This window comes from Equus quagga, chromosome 14, assembly GCF_021613505.1.
Source record: "Equus quagga isolate Etosha38 chromosome 14, UCLA_HA_Equagga_1.0, whole genome shotgun sequence".
Taxonomy (NCBI): domain Eukaryota; kingdom Metazoa; phylum Chordata; class Mammalia; order Perissodactyla; family Equidae; genus Equus; species Equus quagga.
Window position 1 is genome coordinate 70,219,236 of NC_060280.1, and position 16,070 is coordinate 70,235,305.

A 16,070-nucleotide genomic window follows, 5' to 3' on the forward strand; every position below is an offset into this window, starting at 1 on the left:
AAAAAAAAAAAGAAAGCAATTCTAGCCCTTTCTGACCCAATGAGAAAGACTGGAGGACTGAGGAAAGGCAAACACAGGAGGCCAAGGAGAGAGAATGAGGGGGGCTCTAGTCAGGTGTGTACTCACCACTTTTTGGTTCCCTTCATTATCGGTGAGTAGCCATTCGATATCCAGGGTGTCTTTTTCTGGAAGCCCCAGTTGATGGTGACAGGGCAAAGTGACCTTTTCCTCTGCCACTCTCTTGATCTCAGTGTGAGTCCCCAAGGTTCCAGCATAGTAGGAAACTGGAAGAGGAAAACCTCTAATGAATAATGCAATGTGTGGGGAGCAAATATTACAACTAATAATTATTGGATGTTGCTGCAGGCAAGGGGTAAATCGAGGTGTTGGAAGAATCCTAGACAAGAAGTACTGGAAGTCCTGCGGTCTCACTCTGGCTCCTCCATTGAGTGAATTCATCACGTCTTCCTTAACCGCCTGAATTACACTCCTACTAATGCCCGTCTTTCCTACCTTACTGGGTTTTTATGAACAGTGAAATCACTCAGGTCACCAACAACTGTCTTTTTTTTATTGCTGAGGAAGACTTGCCCTGAGTGAACATCTGCGGCCAGTCTTCCTCTTTTTCGTGTATGTGAGCTGCCACCACAGCATGGCCACTAACAGACAAGTGGTGTAAGTAGGTCTGCGCCCAGGAACTGAACCCAGGCCACTGAAGTGGAGCACACAGAATTTAACCACTAGGCCACTGGGGTTGGCCCACAACAAGTTTGTCTTTTGATCCTTCTCTCCCCTACTAGTAGAGGCTTCTAAAAGGATGGAAACCAAAGGAGAAGGCAGGGGTTGGCATCCTCCCCAGAACAGGCTCCTGATGCCAGTTCAATCCTTAGAGTCTTCTTAGAGACAAGTTTCCCTCTCAGACCTCTGAGTAAGTGCAGGAATGCCTCTAGGCACAAGTGTGCTCTTATAGGCAGTTCCTGCTTCCCTTAGTGACACACGTTCTCTCATGCCCCCGACTTCTCTCTCTCATTCTTTATGGTTTCATATCACATGGTTTCAAAATATGAGGCAGCTCTTTCTATCCAAAACAAAATTTTGAGTTACCACATTTGGATCCTGTCCCGCCATCCATCTATTATCTCTTTGGCCAATAGGAAGTCAATTGCACTTTTGGCTTTCTTTACCTCTAACTTTCATCTTTTTCCAGGAATGGTATTTTGTCAGCAACTTTGGACTCCGAGCTCACCTTCTCTCTTTCCTATTAATCTCTCTCTTAGTATCTGACTAAAGCTCTGACATTGTTGACTGTTAAATCTACAGTATTGATGACTGATGAGTTGATGAAACCTCATAGGATTCTAGGTATGATGTGTCTGGCATTCAAGGTGTGCTTCAGCTGCAGATCCTCCTTTACTTCCTTACACAGTGATAAAGAAGCTCAGCATGAAAAGTGATCTCTCTCAAATCTTTCACGGTGTAAAAGGGTCACACAGCCTCCAGGTTGGAATAGCCCCTAGTGCCAGGGCTTGTGTGAAGTCCTTTCTCCTGGAGAGAACTCACTCTGCCACTTCAGAAGGGTTTTAAGCACTAAAGACCAAGGATCATGACTAGCAGAAGCATGTAAACTACCTCTCATTTCCTCTTCATTTCCCAAAATTGAACAGCAGCAAATCTGTGGGAAGGAAAATGGCCTGTATTCTTGCCTGCAGGGAAACGAAATGAGGAAGGGGGGGAGGGACGACTGTGGTTCTCTCTGCAGGGGGGCTGATTGGGCTGAAACTGCAGGGTTAGAACCTCAAAGGTATCCACTCTAAAAGAAGCAGCAGATGGATTCCCAAGCTCCATGGCAGAGAAAGGAGACTATAGAAATCTGCTGGGCTTAAGGAGGCATCTTCAAAACCAACGGGATAAACTCCTTGTAGGGTCTTAAGTGACATTCTCAAGAAGGTTTCTGTTATTTCTGTTTAAAACTTGAAACTACGATGGGAGTGGCCACCATTTAGTGAGAACTTCCTGTCGCATGACTCTTCACTGAGCACTTAACCCTATGAAGAAAGGATTATTATTCAAGTTTACTGAGAAAATTTAAAGAGATTAGCAGCTTGCCTGAGATCACACAGCTAGGAAGTAACAGAGCAAGGGCTTGACCCAGATCTGTCTCACTGCAAAGCTCACGCTCTGGCAGCCATGCTATGCTGCTCATGCCCTGTGTTTTGCGTGGCATCCCAGATGTCTGGTTCTCCCATTAACCTGTAAGCTCCTTAAATTTAGGTACCATTCACCGCTGCATTCCCAAAGCACTCAGCCCAGTGTCTCGCACACTGCAGATACCCAATAAATATTTGTTGAATTGTTTTGAATCTAACCCATACACTCATTTTACCAATGAGCAAACTGAGTCCAGGGATAAAAGAGCTGCCCCAAGGTCCTACAACTCATTTAGTGGCAGGAATAACCTATGTAAAACCCATCCTCCCTCAGTCCCCATAAAGCAACTATAGAGCAGCAGGGAAATTAGGAGTTGGCACTGAACTAAGCTAAGCTTATAAGAAGGAGCTTTGGCTCCTACCCCTTATCACTTTCCACTGGACCTACAATGCTCAAATGAAACCAGTGCCCCAGACCCCAGGTAAAACTGGTGAACCCAGCACCAATTTGGTGCATACAGTAGGCACTTACTACACATTGAGTAAATAAATGCAGAGAATCAGCTATGAAAGTTGCCGATTTGAGCCACTAGAGGGAATCAGAGGCTCAGATTTGGTTGATATCCTGAAAGGAAAGGAACAGTGGTGGGTGGTGTGTTTTGCCAGAGCACCAAGTTCTATTTATACCACATTCAGAATTAAATACAGCAGTGCAGGGAGGGGGCCCCTCAGTGAATATAAATGACTTTACCCAGGCAAGGAGCCTCAAGATCAGAGTGCACGAATCTCTAGTTTTCCCTGAACCTCAGCTCCTCAGACTCCAGGAGGCCATGGGGCTCCCTGCTGATTTCTCAGGTCCTTCTGTGCTTTTTTGACCCACACTGGTATTCCACAGCCTAAGCAGACAGGGCCCTGGGCGCTGTGTATAACTCTGAAGCTTGGCGGTGCTCGTGGGGGCTGCTGAGCATGTGTCTGCCACCTGGTGGGTGAGTGAAAGGGGCAATCCAAACACCCCGTGGCTAGACCTGGGTTCCCCGGGCATTGAAGGGTTCATCTTCTTTAAGAAAGACCTTAGGGATCATCAAAATTTAACTTACAAGGAAACTGCAGCCTGGAGAATTGAAACGTCAAGTCACAAGCTAGTTAGTGGCAGAACTGCAAGTAAGGGAATAGTCTCCCCTGGGTGTCTGGGACTTTTGCAGCATTCAGTGATGCGGAGAGGTGCTGGAACGTGCCAGTCGTGAGGACAGCCTCTGTAGGCATGTGCAAAATGCAGTCATGGAAGCCTACGGCTCTCCATAAGTGGAGCCTTCTGCATACAACTCAGGCACTTAACAAAAGACCTTTGGGAGCTTGGGAGAACTATCCTCTCTGAGCCTTCGTGTTCTCCTCTGCAAAATGGCAATTAAATGAGACGCTGAGGTGAAGCACCTAGTGATGGCACACAGGAGTCTCCCCCTAAAATGCTCTTCTCTCCTAGAAGCAGGGGCTTTTTCTCAGATGACTGCTGCCTACATTCAGTTAAGACTAGTTTGTGGTTTTCTTTTCTAAGGGGATTTACATTTATTAAAGATTCTCTTGAACCTTCAAGATCTCCTACAAAGAGATGGGGTAGGGGTAACATTTTTTCCCCAACATGAATACCTTTATATCACTGAGGGAAAATAAGCTACGTATTTTGAAGATGAATCCATTGAGAAGATAATAGTAAATTTTTAAAAGGCAATTTCTATAACCAATTGACTATTCTATTCACATTAAAACACTCATAATTGAAGTCTTTTTTTGTTTGGTTTTTTTGAGGAAGCTCAGCCCCGAGCTAACATCTGCCAATCCTCCTCTTTTTGCTGAAGAAGACTGGCCCTGAGCTAACATCCGTGACCATCTTCCTCTACTTTATACTTGGGACGCCTACCACAGCATGGCTTGATGAGTGGTGCTATGTCCACCCCTGGGATCCAAACTGGTGAACCCCGGGCCACCAAAGCAGAACATGCACACTTAACTGCTGTGCCACACTGGGCCAGCCCCCATAATTAAAGTCTTTAAAAAATTTTTATGTACAGTGGCCAGCCTGGTGGTGCAGTGGTTAAGTGTGCACGTTCCGCTTCAGCAGCCTGAGGTTCCCTCGTTTGGATCCCAGGTGCGGACATGGCACCATTCATCAAGCCATGCTGTGGTAGGTGTCCCACGTATAAAGTAGAGGAAGATGGTCACGGATGTTAGCTCAGGGCTGGTCTTCCTCAGCAAAAAGAGGAGGATTGGAGGCAGATGTTAGCTCAGGCCTGAGCTTCCTCAAAAAAAAAAAAAAAAAATTTGTGTACAAAGAGCTAGAATTGTTTCTGGGGTCAGGTAGATGTCCTGAATGACCCTTTGAAGAAATTCATTTAGTCCATCTTAATGAAGCCAACATCCTTCACGTACTGGCGGAAACATTGTTTCCATCCCATATTGAGGCCGTATTTCCAGATCAGACTGTGTTGGTTTGAGCAGAAGTGGTACAAATGAGAACCATGGCTGAATTTTCTCATGATGGCTCCCTGTAGAACCACAGACGCTTTCACAGATGCATCTTGCTTTCACAGATACAACAAGGCAAAAGGCCAGGGGTAACTTTTAATAGAAACTAGGATGTTGCATTTAAAATATCTATTTCTCTCTTATTTCCCTAACAGAGAATTCTACTTCTCAAATTCTTCCTGAAGGCCTACAGAGCACAAGTTGCCTGAGATCTCATGGTTGGGTCTACATCTTACTCTCCAAAGAGATCCAAAGAATGGATCCTCCAGTGCTACCATCATCAACACAGGCACACATGCTCCAAGGCCCCATTTAGAAGAGGCCACAGTGCTTGGTGCATAGGTTGAGCACAAGTGGGTTCTTTTTTTAGAATTGAGTTGTTGGTTCCAAGGCTGTGTAGACGTGCAGTTTACAAGTAACAAAGTTAGAGAGCCATACTAGTGATGGTCCCATATCAGGATCAGGAGCTGTGCCATTCACAGTGTTTAGTGTACGGCAGGGCACCCGCTAATGGGCAGTTGAGGCGTGCAGGCTCCTTCTTCCACTCAGTGATTGCACTTTTCTCAATGAACCTGTTTACTTACCTGAATGGGAAGAGAATTTTCTTGTGTTTTGTTTTACACAGAATATTTGAAAAAGTATCAGGAAAATCAAAATCATTGAATGTCAGAAAAATAAAAAGGATTTTGGAAATTTTAAATCAACTTCTCTCATTTTATGGATCAAGAAATTGAGGCGTAGAGAGAAGTGACTCACCCAAAGCCCTCCTGATTTCTAGGCTAATATCTATAAAATTCTGTGTGTGTGTGTGTTTGTGTGAAGGCATGTACCTTCCAGACTGTTTCTGGAACACTGTGTGCAATTCAAGATACAGCATGATGCAATAGAAGGAGCATGAGCTTTGGGGTCAGGCAGATGTGGATTTTAGTAGTGGCACAAGACCAGTTAATTCCTTGACAGCAGTGAGTCTTTTTTCTTCTCTGTAAAACGAGCATAAAAACATCGACTGTGAAAGATTGTTGTAAGGATTTTATATGATATACGTAAAACGTCTGGCACTGGCATGTCATATACAGTACATATGCAACAAATGGTAATTATTATTAATAATAATTGTACACACCGTAGTTTGAAAGACAAGGAAAACCGGAAAAACATGCTAAGGAGGCGAAGCAAAATTGAGAGGAGTCTAGAAGTCAGTGTGCTTGGTAACTGTTAATATTTGGCCACATTTGCTTTGTCTCTTTCCCCATATATATATTTTTTGCTGCACCAGTTGAAAGTAAGTTGCAGATAGTACAGCACTTTACCTGTAAAAGTTTCAGCAAGCACTTCCTAAAAATAAGGATGTTCTTCTACACAACCACAACATCATCATCACACCTAAGAAAAGCAATACTATTGTTTGGAAGATCATTTCTGACAAGAGTGGCTAAGGAAGACTCTGATGAGTGAGCGGAACTGAGCTAGTTCTAGAAAGACGGCCAGGCTTTTCCTGCACAGACATGAGGGAAGGAACAAAGCTTTCCTAGTGAAGGGAGCAGCTTGAGCAAATGGCAGCACCTGTGCTCTGTCTGCTCCCCTCAAGCTCTCTCACTGTGAACCAGGGAAGTTTCTCTTCTACATATTTTGTCTTCTCAACCCCATACCCAGCCCAACCCCAGAATCTCTTCAGCCAGCTCCCTTTATGAGGCCTTTGGAAAAGGAAAACCACATTCACTATGAGCTGCTAAGCAGCTGATATATTTTAATGTCTTCTCAAATGCAAACACATATTTGATATTTAGAGAAAGCCTAAAGCTAAAGGAACGAAGCTTGCAGGTGATTAGTGGAATTGCAGACATCTGGGAATCAGTGTGTTGCCTTGCTATTTTTTCCTTCCAGGAGGTGAGCATTTGTTCCTGGAGTCCCTAAAATTAGTGGTGTAGGTGCAAGGACCTAGGCGGCAGCCTGAGCCGTGGGCTTTGGGAAGGGGAGGCAGATTTTGAGCTTCCTCCCCCTTCCCACTAGGCTGTGGGTTGGTTTTCTTTACTTTTTATTTTCTAAATTTTTTTTAAACATTGGCACCTGAGCTAGCAACTGTTGCCAATCTTTTTTTTTTTTCCTGCTTTATCTCCCCCCAATCCCCCCGGTACATAGTTGTGTATCTTAGTTGCAGGTCCTTCTAGTTGTGGCATGTGGGATGCCACCTAAACGTGGCCTGGCCAGCGGCGCCATGTCCGTGCCCAAGATCCGAACCAGCGAAACCCTGGGCCACTGCAGCGGAGCGTGCGAACTTAACCACTCGGCCAGGGGCCGGCCCCTGTGGGTTGGTTTTAGAGGAGGAGAAGGAGCAGGGGAAGGGGAAGGGAGGAACAAGATGGAGTCGGGGAGGAGGCTGACCCAAAGAGGAGAGCAGAGCAGAGCTGGAGGTAGGAGGAGAGGAGAAGGAAGGGAAGAGGGAGAACCTTGTGCTGATAGAAGACAGTTGAAGAAGTTTTCAGACCAAACACAGGCTGATTAAAAATGATTAACTCAGGGGGCTGGGCTGGTGGCCGAATGGTTAAGCTCGCGCGCTCCGCTGCAGGCGGCCCAGTGTTTCGTTGGTTCGAATCCTGGGCGCGGACCTGGCCCCGCTCATCAAACCACGCTGAGGCAGCGACCCACGTGCCACAACTAGAAGGACCCACAACGAAGAATATACAGCTATGTACTGGGGGCCTTTGGGGAGAAAAAGGAAAAAAATAAAATCTTAAAAAAAAATGATTAACTCACCTCCTTTCCCCTTTGTAAAACACTGACTCAATATATACTCTATACGTATTCAACCACATTAAAAAATTGCACTGCGGGGCTGGCTCCTTGGCCGAGTGGTTAAGTTCGCGCGCTCTGCTGTGGCGGGCCAGGGTTCGGATCCTGGGCGCGGACATGGCACTGCTTGTCAGGCCACGTTGAGGCAGCGTCCCACATCCCACAACTAGAAGGACATGCAACTCAGGTATACAACCGTGTACGGGGGGGGGGGGGGGGGGGGGGGGGGGGGGGAGATAAAGCAGAAAAACAACAAAAACAGAAAGGTGCCAAGGGAAAAAAAAAGATTGGCAACAGTTGTTAGCCCAGGTGCCAATCTTTAAAAAAAAAAAATTGCATTGAGTTCTTGTCAGTTATAGTGCTGGAAATATGAACATAATTTCTCCTCTACCCTCAAACCATTTGAAAGCTAATGATTAATAATACTTTACATTTATTTAGTAATTAACAATTAAGTCAGGGGCCAGCCCCATGGCCGAAAGGTTAAGTTCGCGTGCTCTGCTTCCGTGGCCCAGGGTTTCACTGGTTCGGATCCCTGGTGCAGACATGGTACCGCTCATCAGACCATGTTGAGGTGGCATCCCACATGCCACAGCTAGAAGGACCCACAACTAAAATATACAACTATGTACTGGGGGGACTCCGGAGAAAAAGCACACAAAAAAAGAAAAGAAAAAAAGACCGACAGCAGTTGTTAGCTCAGGTGCCAAACTTTAAAAAAAAAAATTGTCAGCTTGTTCAAATGCATTATGGCATGTGAGCCCCATGACTACACTGTGAGCTAATGTTATCATCTCTGTTTATTTTTATTTTTTTCTGAGGAAGATTAGCCCTGAGCTAACATCTGTACTGATCTTCCTCCACTGTATATGTGGGTTGCCGCCTCAGCATGGCTGACAGGTGGTGCAGGTCCGTGCCAGGGATCCAAACCCACGAACCCTGGCCACTGAAGTGAAGCATGCCAAACTTAACCACTATACCATGGAGTCAGCCCGTTACTTCTGTTTTAGAGAAGAGAAAACTGAAGACCACACACCTGAGGCCACACAGCTGATGGGTGGCACTGTGGTTGACATGACCCCACCTCCGATTTTTATCCTATTCTCTTTGCCTTGAAATTGGCTGGCTGGAAACACAGAGATCATGATGATTAAATGCAGATGGCACAGAGGTAGGCAGCAGAGCTGATCTGATTGGACACACTTAAGATCTATAATTATCTTGCTAGCTGGGATCCTGAGTCAAAAGCAAGACGAGTCCAGGCTGTATTAATAGAGGTCTGATGTCCCAAACATGGGGAGCAACAGCTTCGTTGTACTCTATGTTAGGCAAACGAGCAGATCCAGAGCATCTGTGTTCAATTCTAGATGCTGCACACGAAAGGGACATTGACAAAAAAGTTGGCATTCAGAGGGTTGTGACTAGGGGATGATGGGGTCTGAAAAACATATCATATGAGGAATAGTTGACACAATTATAGGTGAAAAGTTAGGAGGAAGAAAAACTAAGAGACAGTATAGTAGCTACCGTCCAACATTTAAAAGGCTACAAAACAAGTAGTAGGCTTATTGGATGTTGTTCCTGAGGGCAGAATTAGGTCCAGATGGCTTAAGAGATTCAACCATAAAATGACAGACTGAGAGATCTAAAGCATCCCTTTCCAGTTCTGAAATGATATGATTCTCTTGCAAAAGATTTATTCCATTTTGGCTTAATATGTTGATAGACTTTCTAACAGTCCTGTGTGATAGGAGAATGAGTTGTACCATTTAGTGAATTTTCCACTACTGGAGTCGTTCAAGTGGGAGTAAGTCAGGGGTTATGAAAAGGATCATTATATGTTGATGTGGAACTCGATATTTAATGTCTTTCCTAAATCTAATATTCTATGAAATATTTAGTGATAAATATAATAAATATTCAAGGCACTGTCCTAGTTGAATGGGATGCAAAGTATAAGATACAAATGTATACTATAATCTGTCAATGTATTGTGTCATCATCAATTTGCTCTTACACAGGTTATACACATGGTCTAGTTTTGTTCCATTGTCAGCATTACTTTTAAAGATTGTCAAAGTGCTCTTTGAAAGAACTAAAAGGAACTGGCCCATGTGACTATAACATTTCTTTCCTATCTGTGGATATTTTAATCCACAAGGGGGCAGAATTTACTTAGACAGGATTAGCCATCCCTCACGTTTAATATAGTTCTTATATTATTAGTAAAAAGAATTATAATTGACAAAGAATTATAGACTACCTAGGATTTAAGCTTGATAAGCACTTTGTTGCCGCTTGTAGTCATATGTTAAATTTCAAACCATCTGCATTTAATTTTCAAAAGCCACGGGAAAAAGGAAATCTTAGAAAATATGGTGAGGTATTTGAGAGGAAATTTATCAAGGAAATAGAAACATACACTATTTTAATAACTTAAGGTCACTGTTTTAACTTTTCCCAGCTGAAATGGATGCTTACTTTGAGACCAAAAAACTTGTTTTAATTGCAGAATGTATTATGAAACAAATCACTCAGGTACTGTGAAGTATTGTCCATACAGAGTCAATAGGGAAAGGCAAAGAGGGAAAGATAAAAAAATCTGTCCCAGATAGCTTAGAAGGACTGAGGAATCAGGAAAAGAACTCACACGGTCCTTTCAATCTTGGAGTTTAGCTTTGCTTCTAGGCCAGTATCATACTGAATTTAAAAATCCTGAAATGCTCTGGTTGTATGTAATCTAGAATCTCAAGCTTGGGTAGGCCTGCTGAAGGTCACTGTCTTGCCTTCAGGGAAATTTCATATTTAAAACTAGTCTGCTGAAATGTATCAAAACGTTCATATTCTCTTATTATCATTGAGAATCTGAAATCACAGCAAGTCTATTCCAAGATCTTGACAGATCTGTTAGTATCAAATTTTTTATTATAGTATATTATAGGCTATTCCGGATACTGATTTCTACAGCATTTCCTTAAACAAACACCTTATCCTCAATGCTTCAGATTCTAGGTGCTACAAACAGGAACATTGACAAAATACTTGGCACCCAGAGGGGAGTAACCAGGAGTGCACATTTGTTCAACGAATATGAGTAACACCCCTGTTACCGTACCAGATGCTGCTGGGGATACAAAGATGAATGACGTTGTCTTTTGTCTATGAAGAGATCACAACAATAGAGGAAACTAGCACCCAACAAACCCAGTTCAAGGCAGTGTGTGATCAATATCAACGTGAGGGTCATAAAATGGTATATGAATTCAGAGGAGGAAGATCACCAAGGTGATCAGGGGTGCTTCATAGAAAAGGAAATATTTAACATGGGCCTTGAAGAATAGATTGGAATTTTAGCCACTGTAAACGATAGGTGATGATTGGAAATGGCAGCCTGACTACTTAGGAAACCAGTCACTAAGCTGACCTCAGCATTTGACAGATTGGAACACTGCTGTGGACCCTTAGTCCTGACAAGTTCTTAAAGGCTGGTCAGCAATATCACCTAATTAGCATTAAGCTGTGCCATTGCCTTCAGACTGGACGTTGACCGTTTGGGAGTAATGTTTTATCCTGATTTCTCTAGTAATAATTGTCAGGGGGAAAATGCCAACCTGGTCTACAGGGATCACTCTGCCACTCAGAAATACACAAGTTATCCTCAGAATTCTGTCCTCAGTAATATGCTAGTACAAGTATTCATGTTCACATATGCAGAAAAACATACACACACCTGTCCAGAGACCCCACAAGCATGCCTGTGTCAGTACACAGATCAGATAAGAATGTGTGCCTTTGATTCTGAGATCCCCTGCTAACCTATTTCATTGACCTATCTATTTATAGCCTCTATCTCATTCTAAATGCTAAGTCGCTTTCTAAATCTAAATCTTTTATTACCTTCAGCAGAGAGATTTGAACAGAGGGGGAAAATTAAAAATAGACACAGACTTACGGCTAAGAGGGCAATAGTCCATTTTTAGGGATTCGTGGCAGTGGAGAATTGAGACTGTGTTGATAATTAAAATCCACTGATAAATTAAAGCTTCAATTCAGCCTTTAACTTTATCCTTCCTCCTCCAGCTTCCTATTAACACCAAGGAGATGACTGGTCTGAACTTCCTCTCTTTCCCCTCTTAGTCACTCTCTCTCGGGACAGATAGAAGAGCCAGGAAACAAACAAAAAGATAGTAGAAATTTGTCATCAATATATTTTAAAATCCCCATATGGAAGCATTTATTAATAATAGATAATTTTTGAACACATGTGCAAAGCATTGTACTACTCGATTTACATTCATTTCCATTTTTAATCTTCTCAACAGTGCTGTGAGGTAAGCACTATTATTATCCTCATTCTGCAGACAAAGATACTGAGACGCAGAGAGACTAACTTGCGCAAGGTCAGACAGTTAGTAAGGAGTAGAGCTATGATTCTAATACAGCCATTTTAGCTCTAATACCTATACCCTTAACAGCATATTATACTCTCTCCCTGTATATATATTTAACAAAAATTTTATTGATCTGGAGTTACGCTAGTATTTTTGTGAGTTCCTTCAAAGCTTTTCATCATCTTCTTTTCTACTCTTGGTCATATACAGAAACGCTGTTAGAAGTCTAGAGAGTGGTACTCTTGGAGGAAGGGGTAGTGAGTAGAAGGGAACATGGGGAGGCTTCTAAGGAGCTGGCTATGTTCTATTTCTAGATTTGGGTGCTTATCACTTGGGTATGTTCATTCTGTGAAATTCATCAATCTCTACTCTTATGATTGTGCATTTTTCTGTGTGTATGTTGTACTTTTTATTAATTATCTATTGCTGCATAACAAATTGTCCCAAAACTTTGTAACTCAAAACCACAAACATATTTTATCTCATAGTTTCTGTGGCTTAGGAATTAGTACAGCTTAACTGGATAGCTCTGGCTTAAAATCTCTCATGAGGTGCAATAAAACTGTTGGCTTGGACTGTGGTCTGATCTGAAGGCTTGACTGAGGTGGGGAGAGTCCATTTCTAAGCTTACACATGTGGTTGTGGGTAGGTCTCGATCCCTTGCCACGTGGGCCTCTTCACAGGGCTGCCTCACCACATGCCAACTGGCTTCCCCCAGGGTGGGTGATCCAAGAGAGAGCACAAGAAAGTGCCTAAGATGGAAAGTCAGAGGAGATATCTCATCACTGTTGCCATATTCGGTTTGTTATAAGCAATTAAATAATTCCAGCCCACACTCCAGGAGAGGGGAATATACTAGGAAGCAAAAATCATTGGGGACAATCTTAGGGGCTGCCTACCACATTCTTTAATACAAGTTTCAAAATTATACATTAACTTCTTCTGCCTCCCTACTCACAATGATAATCATTGTCTTATAGAATTAACAATGCTTTAACCAATTCACTAGTTTTTTGGCAACTGCAACATCCCTTAAGAGTAGATTATGACATGAATTATTCTTTCTGTTTTATAGAAATGTAATAATAAGGTTGATATTATCACTTTTATGTTTGTATAGCACTTTTCAGATTTCACAATTCTTTCCCATACATATTTGGAGTTTTGTTGTTCAGAATAAATGGGAATTGTAGTTTAGTGTTAGTTTATCTGAAAGTACTCTGAAAATTATGAAAATGCTTTATAATATTAATAATATCTGGCATTTATTGAGTGTTTACTATTTGTCAGTTACTGTATGCTAAGGGATATGTATGTACATATATATTTATACCTAAAAATTCATTTAATTATTTAACCCTATGAAGCGGGGCTTTGCCTCATTTTACAGAGCAAAACCTAAGACTCAGAGAGGCTAAGTAATTTGCTAAGGTCTCAGAGCTTATAATTGGTAGAGCCAAAATTTCAACTCAAACAGTCTGACTTCAGACCTCCTATGCTCCACAAATGGTATAAACTATAACCTTCATATCACTCTGGCAGTAACTTTTCCTGGAATATGTCATGGGGCAATTTTTTAAAAAGCTGTGCCATCCTGATGTGAGGTGGGGAAAAAGGAATTATCTTCAAAGATTGTGGCAGGTAGAATGTGAAAGACAGTAATTCCCCATATGGCACTTATATCCAACATTAAAGAATGTGGTAGTCTTTCTTCAAGAGGCTGACGCTACTGACCTATGATCATTTGAATAAAGTGTTTGGAATATATTCTTACTAATATGTTCATGAAAAAATGACCATATTCATCAGACCATTCAATTAACACAGATTCTTTAAAAAGGGTTTAAAAATAACGAGCATATTAGATAAGCCCTTAAAGACTACAATAAGCTCTAATATGCTTCTCCATGAAGTGTGTGAACAGAACTATAATCAGGCCTAGCTCATGCTTCACAAGAAACATCTCAGCTTCTCTTCTCCCAGAGACAGATAATGGCAATTAAAAATCTGGACCTTGATCTGGATGCCACTTAATGATGGTGTGCAGATAAATCGGCTAGAGCAGACTTCAGCTTCTCACATTAAGGTGATAAGAATAAGCCCCGCGTTGCAATTGAGCTCCATATACCCGGTATGTATCTCTGTAGAGAACGTCAGGTCCAGCAAGGGAGGATTTGTAATGCCGAGTAATTTCTCCTAACTTTACTTTCTTCCCGTCATTACCCACACCCAAATGACTCAAATGGCTTCTTCATGCTCATTTATTCATTCATTCACTCATGTATTTACTCAAGTGACCTAATTATGAGTCTTGGCTTTGGCTTGCCAGAGGATTGTCTTCCAGATGATCTAGGCATTTTCACTAGTGCAGCAAACAGGTTCTGGCTGACCTCCCTTTCTCCCTGCCCACAGACCCAGTGAACCTCATACTTACAGGAGAGGAGTAAAGAACAAGAAATGACCCAAGTGCTTTATTATTTAAGATGGGTGGTTCCCAGATCTAGTTAATTATTAGCATCATTTAAAAAGCTTTAAACACCTTTTTTGAATAATGTAATATAAGCATATGGTAAACATTTAAATAGAACAGAGTAGCATACAGCGAAAAGTGGGTCTCTCCCCCACACCTGGCCTTGTTTCCCTCCTTCAGGTACCTGTTACTAGTTCATGTGCATTTGATGTCTCACACTTCATTTCTGGTTCAGCTGCGTATAGATTGTTGGGTTGGATGTAATTTTCACTCAAATTTCAGAAGGCATCACTCCATTGACTACTAGCTTCCAGAGTTACTACTGAGAAGTCTGATGCCACTTTTAATTCCAGTCTTTTGTGAGTGACCTCTTCTTTCCCTCTGGACGTTTTTAGGGTCTTATCTTTATCTCTAGAGTTGTAAAATTTTATCCTGATAGGTTTTTGGTGTAGGTCTTTTTTCTCCATTTACTGTTAGGTCATTTACTCTGAAATGTCAGGAAATGTTATTACACTATTTAAAAATAATTCCTTCCTTTTCTCTTTTCCTCTTTGTACACATATGTGTCAGATATTGGACCTCTTGGCTTGATTCTCTATTTTTTCTTTTGTTTGGCACCTGAGCTAACAACTGTTGCCATTCTTCTTCTTTTTTTTTTTCTGCTTTTTCTCCCCAAATCCCCCCCCAGTACATCGTTGCATATTTTAGTTTTGAGTCCTTCTAGTTGTGGCATGTGGGATGCTGCCTCGGCATGGCCTGATGAGCGGTGCCATGTCCATGCCCAGGATTCGAACCGGTGAAATCCTGGGCCACTGAAGCAGAGCGTGCGAATGTAACCACTCGGCCACGGGGCCAGCCCCTCTAATTTTCTTATCGTTGTCTCATGTTATTTGATTGAGTTGTCCCAAGAGTTTTTTCAAAGGATCTCTTAGGAGGCATTATAAGATAGTCATTAAAATCAGGGAGTCAAATACATTTAGTATACACTCCTTTCTAGTTGTATAACCTTTGACAGGTTCCTTATCTTCTCTGAGCCTCAGTCTTCTCATCTATAAAGTGGGGAAAATAATTGGACCCAATTCATGGGCATGAAATGAGAATTAAAGCATGTTATGAGGATTAAGTTAGTTTTAATACCTGTCTGGTACATACTAAATTTTTGAGAGTAATTATTAAGTTCCTTTTGAATAATATTCTACAATTTCTCCCCTTATGTCTCTGAGGATATTAATCACAGGGTTCTTTTCATAGTCTGTTTCTATTTGTTTTTCTCTTACTTTTCTTAAATCCTCATGTTGGAGACAGAGATACTAAAAAAGCTTTTTGGAAGTACTATAAGTGAACAGGGCTTTTTGCACAGTGGATTTCTCTGTAGGCTTTTTCATCGTGGAATTCCCAAATGCCAGTGTCTGTAGGCTTTTCTTGGAAGCTGTTCTTTTTCTCCAGAGAAGAATTCTTAAGTCACCCCTCTGTCAGTGGGAGGTGGGTAATGGCTGCCAGTGGTCTCTGAGCGGGGCGGGTAAAGGGTCAGAGGAGTCCTATTCAGGATGCAAATCAAACAGCCTCAAAGAAAAGACCTACAGACCCTGACTTTGGGAATCCCTGTGTTTACAGCTGGTCCTTTGCTCTTTGCTGTGCCTGAAGTCTCTGAGTCTGGTTCTCCCAAACTCCCTTCTCCTGTGGGATGGGCGAGAAGTTGGACCTTCTCTGTGGAGGGTGCAGGAGAAATTTAGACCTTTTTAAGCAGATTTT

The 16,070-nt window shown here is 42.2% G+C and overlaps 1 protein-coding gene and 1 long non-coding RNA gene across 3 annotated transcripts in view; one reads left to right on the forward strand and one right to left on the reverse strand.

Moving 5' to 3' along the window:
- LOC124252172 (uncharacterized) overlaps window positions 1–16,070 on the forward strand; it is a 72,800-nt gene that overhangs the window by 24,366 nt on the left and 32,364 nt on the right. The gene's annotated exons all lie outside the window — the stretch shown is intronic.
- CLMP (CXADR like membrane protein) overlaps window positions 1–16,070 on the reverse strand; it is an 89,084-nt gene that overhangs the window by 21,298 nt on the left and 51,716 nt on the right. For both annotated transcript variants that reach the window (XM_046685421.1, XM_046685422.1), the window contains exon 2: window positions 127–284. In XM_046685421.1, coding sequence (XP_046541377.1) covers window positions 127–284 — 158 coding nt within the window. The remainder of the gene's footprint in view (window positions 1–126; window positions 285–16,070) is intronic.